Genomic DNA, 7,288 nt, shown 5'->3' with positions numbered 1-7,288 from the left:
ACTCGAGATCCGCGCGGACTGATTGATTCAGTCAGAGTCCAATTCGTGAACGAAGCGTTCAGTCGGGGAACCCGCGTGCAACCAATTCTTTGAAAGGATCCAGCAAAAACAATCGTTCACGAATAAGACATCGTCCCTTAATTGTTTATTTGACTTGATTCTCTGAATTAAAACGCATCTTGATATTTTGTTGTTGGTGGTGGTGGACAAAGCATGTCTAGGTGGTGTAACCGCTGTTAAATTATGAATTAGAGAAAGTCTCTGCACAAGCTTGAGATCCTTGTAAAACAACGTATGAAGCAGTTTATGATAAGTATTTCTATGAAAACGTGCAGTGAAGCTGTTCTGTGTGGTGTAACCAGAGCCCCTCCCCCATCGCTGGTGTAACCGACGACATGAAGGAAGCCGTTCTGCTGTCATGTGACCGTGAAACAGGAAATGGTGTGACTGAGAGGAACACTGCAAACCCTCATGGCTGTGTGTCAAGGTTAGTATGCCTTTCAAAATAGCAGATCATTTGATCTTTCTATTACATGGCATGTTTGTTGACGTTCACATATAAATGGAAATGTCTTTTGGAGAGTCATAACTCAAAAATCCTTTTTATTCAGAAAAATATGGAAACTAAAATGTCAAATGGTGTAACCTGTCACCTCATTTGACTCAAATGGAAATATCTAGCACAGACTATGGTGATTTATTGATGCGGAATATGTAGCCTAAAGGTATGTCCCATTTATATTCTTGCCTTAAAATATAATTAAAAATAATATAAACATAATTAATGGATAGTAACACAAAGTGTTTTTTTTTCTTCTTCTATTTGTAGATGCCACTATCAAACAATGAAAAATCGGCTCGACACAGAGCAAAGGTGAATGCTGATCCTGTTGCCAGGGCCAGATACCTTGCAAAAAGAAGAGAGAGGTGTTTGAATTTTATTCCACAGCGAATTCTAAATAGCAAACAATTCACATATTCAAATAAACTTGATCTTATCCTAAGTTGTACTATTATATATTACCATAAACAATAGTAATGTTGTTATGATTTGGTTGAAACATGGAGGAAGCAGGATCCAAATGCAGCTCACTTTATTAAACAAACTCCAGACTTACAAACTCAAATACAGGAACGGGGAACAGGACTCAGGAACAGAACAACCAACATCCACTTAACAACATCAAGAACTCACAAAGACTGAACTAGACACAGGGCTTAAATACATACTGGACTAATGACGAGACAAGGGACACCTGTGAACATTTAAACAATCAACCAATGACAAAATGACAACAGACAGGGGAACACAAGGCAAGATCACATGACTAGAACAGGGGATCACATGACAGACAAGAACCAGGAACAATAAACAAAACCCAAACCGTGACATAGCCCCCCCTCTATGGGCGGCTCCCGACGCCCATAAAAACAAAAACATAAGTTCAGGAGGGTGGTGGAGCGGAGGCGGTCTTGGGGGAGGGATGGAGGGCCAGGCCCGTGCAGAGGAATAGATCCAGGACATGGCAATGGCGGGCCTGGGCCATGAAGCGTGGGTGGACCAGACTGTTCAGGGGACCAGAGCAGACCAGGGTGTGCGGGTGGCCAGGGCGGATCAGGATGTGCAGAGGACCAGGGCGGAGAAGACCCCTCGGGCGGCCACGGCGGAGAAGACCCCTCGGGCGGCCACGGCGGAGAAGACCCCTCGGGCGGCCACGGCGGAGAAGACCCTTCGGGCGGCCACGGCGGAGAAGACCCTTCGGGCGGCCACGGCGGAGAAGACCCCTCGGGCGGCCACGGCGGAGAAGACCCCTCGGGCGGCCACGGCGGAGAAGACCCTTCGGGCGGCCACGGCGGAGAAGACCCTTCGGGCGGCCACGGCGGAGAAGACCCTTCGGGCGGCCACGGTGAAGAAATCCCTTCGGGTGGCCATGGCGGTGAAGGCTTATTGCCCCCCCCCAAAATTTTCTTGGGGAGGTTAACGGACTTAGGCGCCAGGTAGGAGGAGTCCGGTGGCGAAGGCGTGTCAGGGCTGGATGAGACAGGCAATGAAGGCAGGTCAGGGCTGGACGAGGTCTGCGACGAGGGCAGGTCAGGACTGGACAGGACCAGAGATGAAAAGGGCTCTGAGCTGGGCAGGAGCAGCGGTGAAGAGGACTCTGAGCTGGGCAGGACCAGCGATGAAGAGGGCTCTGAGCTGGGCAGGACCAGCGGCGAAGAGGGCTCTGAGCTGGGCAGGACCAGCGGCGAAGAGGGCTCTGAGCTGGGCAGGACCAGTGGCGAAGAGGGCTCTGAACTGGGCAGGACCAGCGGCGAAGAGGGCTCTGAGCTGGGCAGGACCAGCGGCGAAGAGGGCTCTGAGCTGGGCAGGACCAGCGGCGAAGAGGGCTCTGAGCTGGGCAGGACCAGCGGCGAAGAGGGCTCTGAACTGGGCAGGACCAGCGGCGAAGAGGGCTCTGAGCTGGGCAGGACCAGCGGCGAAGAGGGCTCTGAGCTGGCGGGAAGTGCAGGCTCGGCTGGACTGGCGGGAAGTGCAGGCTCGGCTGGACTGGCGGGAAGCTCTGGATCAGCAGAAGCGACGTGAACCGTCTCTAGATCAGCAGAAGCGACGTGAACCGTCTCTAGATCAGCAGAAGCGACTTGAACCGTCTCTGGATCAGCAGAAGCGACGTGAACCGTCTCTAGATCAACAGAAGCGACGTGAACCGTCTCTAGATCAACAGAAGCGACGTGAACCGTCTCTGGATCAGCAGAAGCGACGTGAACCGTCTCTGGATCAGCAGAAGCGACGTGAACCGTCTCTGGATCAGCAGAAGCGACGTGAACAGTCTCTGGATCAGCAGAAGCGACGTGAACCGTCTCTAGATCAACAGAAGCGACGTGAACAGTCTCTGGATCAGCAGAAGCGACGTGAACAGTCTCTGGATCAGCAGAAGCGACGTGAAGCTCAGTCTCGGCAGGGCTGACGTGGAGCCAAGGCTCGGCGGGACGAGTCCCTGGAACGATGGCCTTTGTGGCAGCATGTGCTGACATCAGCGGGGAATCGGCCACGCTGGAAACCAGTCCTTGACGGCCATAGACCAATCCAGTGGCTGGCTTGATGGTTGGCGTGACGTGAAGATTCTCAGGCTGGGCACATGAGACGTGAAGCTGTGAAGACTCTGGACTGGACGGGACCAGCGGTGAGGGCTCTGGGGGTACTGTGAGCTCAAGGGGTGTTTCATTAGCCAAGCCCACAGTAAATGCCAAACCGCTCAAGGAGAGGGCCAGGTCGACATATCCCTCCAGGGTCCAGCCGGTATAGTCCTCCGGCATAAATTGAGCAATGTCATCATCCAACCCGCTCCAAAACAGCTCCATGAGCTGGATGTCATCTAATGATCCCAGATGACAGCAAGTCAAAAAGTCCCTCGCATATCTCTCAATGGGCTGGCCATCCTGAAACAATGAAGAAAGGAATTTCCTCAGGGCCTGGTTGCTAACCACTGCTGGATCCATTTTGTGGTGAGTTCTTCTGTTATGATTTGGTTGAAACATGGAGGAAGCAGGATCCAAATGCAGCTCACTTTATTAAACAAACTCCAGACTTACAAACTCAAATACAGGAACGGGGAACAGGACTCAGGAACAGAACAACCAACATCCACTTAACAACATCAAGAACTCACAAAGACTGAACTAGACACAGGGCTTAAATACATACTGGACTAATGACGAGACAAGGGACACCTGTGAACATTTAAACAATCAACCAATGACAAAATGACAACAGACAGGGGAACACAAGGCAAGATCACATGACTAGAACAGGGGATCACATGACAGACAAGAACCAGGAACAATAAACAAAACCCAAACCGTGACAAATGTATTATGCAAATATGAAATTATTACATTTTAGTAATAATGTAATATTACATTATTACAACCAACGTCTTTTTGTTTGAAAATTCTTAGCTATCAACGAAGAAAGACAGAGGGAAAGACGAAACATCCTGCAGTTGCTGAACTCTCTAAGGAAAGACAGGCAGAATTGAGGAACAAATGGAGACAGTACCAGAGAAGCCACAGAAACAAGATTCGTAGTTTACCTCTGGAATCCTGGTATGTTCCAAACTGAATATGGCAGTAACCATTATTTTGTATAATTTTCATGTCTTTCTAGTATTAATACAATAATAATAGTAATAATAATTATTATTATTTTAAATACACTTTTTTGTAATCCTGTTGAAATTACAAAAAAAAATGGATTAGGATATGATAGAAGCAGCACGAACACAACCACAGTTGTCGTGAATATTCTCATTATCCACTGTGTCATGGATATTTATTATAAGTAATGTAAGAAAATAACATGTAACCACTTGACAAAATACGTTTTTAAAGATTTGTTCATCATCTTGAACCATTTTTAAACATAAATGGATATAATGAAATTCAACATGCTTTATTCGCAACCCATTGTACTTTCTCTTTCTCAAAGCCAAAGCACAACCAAAACAATGTTCTTCTACAAAATGCGTGCAGTTTTGTTTTTTAACTACTAGAGGACCAAAGGTTACATAGTGCACCTTTAAAGTAAAATATTAAAGTAATATTTGTGAGAGGAATTATTCCATAATTGTTTGATTGTTGTATGATATTGTCCTCCTGCAGCTCTCATGATGAGATGAACTCTCAATGGCTGCAGGATCTGGCTCCGTACTCCCCCAGCAGTGAGCTTGACTCCAGCTCCACAAGACAGGAGAGTCCCGTGAGCAACTACAGCTGGATGAAACAGGAACCGGAGCCTGAAATAATCCAGTGGGAAAATATGAACTCAGTGCCAGCTGATAATTATACAGAGCAGGACAACACTCCGAACAGTGCCGTCTCCAGTACGTGATTTTTCATTTACTGAGAATCAATGTCAATCTCCAAAATGCAATGATGGGACAGAGTTAGAGAGAGCGTTTAAGTATTGTCTGTAGTGATGTCATTTTAGATTGTGTATTATTCACAAATTCTCCTCTTTCGCTTCCTCCTCTTTTTTTTCAGTGCACATAAAAACCTCATCTTGCTCGCGGCGTAGCCTATGATTCTGTAGGTCAGCCTACATACATGTCGTTCCCAAGTCTATTAGAGCCATTAGACTACAGTCCTAGTCATTCAATATAAAGGAGGGAAAAACATTACAGAAGCTTACATTTATTTTAAAAGAACACGCTGACTTTTTGGGACTTTAGCTTATTCACCGTATCCCCCAGAGTTAGATAAGTCCACACATACCCTTTTCATCTCCGTGCGTGCCGTAACTCTGTCTGACACACCCACCGCTAGCCTAGCTTAGCACAAAGACTGGAGGTAAACGGCTCCAGCTAGCATACTGCTTCCAATAAGTGACAAAATAACGCCAACATTTTCCTATTTACATGTTGTGATTTGTATAGTCACAGCGTGTACGAATAACAAGGTCACATGAGACACAGCCATCTTCTAACCGTATACATACTGGGAACTATATTCTCAGAAGGCGAAGCACTGCTACTTGGGCGGAGTGATTTGCTGGAGATGAAAAGGGTATGTGTGGACTTATCTAACTCTGGGGGATATGGTGAATAAGCTAAAGTCCCAAAAAGTCGGCGTGTTCCTTTAAAGAAAACACTTTACTTGCAGTTTAAAACAAAATTTGTGTCTTCACTTCATTCGCTATAATGAGAGGAATCGTGAGTGTGCAGAACTCAGAGTCAGCACTGAACCAAAATTCTGTTTTAATCGGTGAGTGGATTCTGACTAACTTCTGATTGAACACCTCGAATCCCAACCAGTCAATTGGGTTATTATTGGAAGGCTGTGCTGCTAATTTTTTTTATTATTTTTATTCCCACTGTTCATTGTTTCCTTTTTGCCAAAGTGTATAATTAAATGAGATAATGATCAGTTAGAGATTTTTTTCTTTTTTAGGAACAAATACATATAGTTTGTTTTGTTTCTGTCTTTCTCAGCAGTGATACCACCGATCATGGAGGGTTTACCCAGTGGTGTTATGCTGACCATCACCAAACTTCAGTGTCTGCTGGAGAGCAAACAGGAGAGGATTGAAGCTCTGGAGAGACAGGTTCAGGACCTACAGGAGGATCGCAGGTTCCTCCGCTCTCAGATCGAGAACCTCACCGGCGCTCTCTCTACTCATGTCTGTCGAGGGGTTTCCGATGAAGCGACTGGAAAAAGTTAAATGGTTCCTATGAAAGTCTTCAAGTCAGTGCATGAACTGTAACTGAATGGACCCTTAGGGCCAGATTTACTAACAGCTTGGCCAGTGCAAACCCTCATTTGGGGTTAAAAAACTATTGTCAGGATTTACTGAAGACAAGCAGTGAAAAATGAACACTGAGAAGGCGTAGACGAAGACATTTTTGCGGCTGATCATTATGGAAATGATCCGGCTGTGTCTGTGTTGTTTAATTTGCATGTCGTCAGTAGATCACACGCAGAACTTTCCACTCCCATCGCCGCTTTTATGGGTTTGCGCCCTTAATGTTCAAACATTTTTTAAATTATTTTTTTTGCGTTTGTCATTTGATCATTGTTACTAATTTATTTGAATGAGTTTTGAACCATTACCAGTATGTATTAGCTATTCAATATGTATTGTTGTTATCATTATTATTAGGAATAGTTCATCCTAATGAACTATATTTACTGATAATTGCCTTATGTCATTCCAAACCTGTGTGACTTTCTGGGACAATAAAACATCTTCATCTCTGTCGCTAAAGGTGTGTGCTTATTTACTGGTGTTTAGCGAATTTTCTCTGGCAAAATTCAGTCATTGGGAATCCACGCAATCTGGAATTTTTTTGCCGTAAGATTTCCATGTGCTGATTTTGCAACTACTTGGTTCATCACGCAGATTTGCAATTTTGCTCAAATTTCACAGGCAAAATTTCACTTGTCCATTGTCATCAGTGTTGTGTAGCGATGCATGAAGTGCTGCTTACATGGATGATCTATACAGCAGTCTGACAATTCTTCACCTGAGAAACGGCAAATGTCCCTGCTGAGAGAAACCGCTAAATCCAGTCTAAAGGTGATGATACACAGGGCAACTTTTTGAGCAATGTTGCTGGGCAATCTTGCCAAGCGATTGTTGCTTGGGCACTTTCCCATTGAAAATAGGCAATAAATATATATCTGGATAATTTAGATAGTTGTGGGCCCTGTGTCTCATCTGGTTGCCCGTTGACGCCAACATTGCCCAAAAAGTTGCCCTGTGTATCATCACCTTAAGATTATTGGCTGGTCT

The 7,288-nt window shown here is 45.4% G+C and overlaps 1 protein-coding gene across 1 annotated transcript; it reads left to right on the top strand.

Moving 5' to 3' along the window:
• Positions 1-33: 33 nt before the first annotated feature.
• Positions 34-6,757, top strand: LOC308682935 (uncharacterized protein). Its single transcript, XM_081352954.1, has 6 exons — positions 34-487; positions 612-725; positions 830-927; positions 3,958-4,104; positions 4,660-4,880; positions 5,988-6,757. Exons 3-6 carry the CDS (start codon positions 830-832, stop codon positions 6,215-6,217), a joined length of 696 nt encoding a protein of 231 aa, XP_081209080.1. The 5' UTR covers positions 34-487; positions 612-725; the 3' UTR covers positions 6,218-6,757.
• Positions 6,758-7,288: the final 531 nt, after the last annotated feature.

This window comes from Scardinius erythrophthalmus (genome assembly GCF_964197995.2).
Source record: "Scardinius erythrophthalmus genome assembly, chromosome: 22".
In the NCBI taxonomy this organism is placed as follows: Eukaryota; Metazoa; Chordata; class Actinopteri; order Cypriniformes; family Leuciscidae; genus Scardinius; species Scardinius erythrophthalmus.
This window is presented reverse-complemented; position numbering and strand designations above follow the sequence as displayed.

Bases quoted from the DNA above. Each gene is read 5' to 3' on its own strand.
- LOC308682935 (XM_081352954.1), top strand. From the start codon at position 830: ATGCCACTATCAAACAATGAAAAATCGGCTCGACACAGAGCAAAGGTG. The intron at 928-3,957 runs GTGTTTGAATTT...GAAAATTCTTAG, and splicing joins CTTGCAAAAAGAAGAGAGAG to CTATCAACGAAGAAAGACAG. The intron at 4,105-4,659 runs GTATGTTCCAAA...GTCCTCCTGCAG, and splicing joins AGTTTACCTCTGGAATCCTG to CTCTCATGATGAGATGAACT.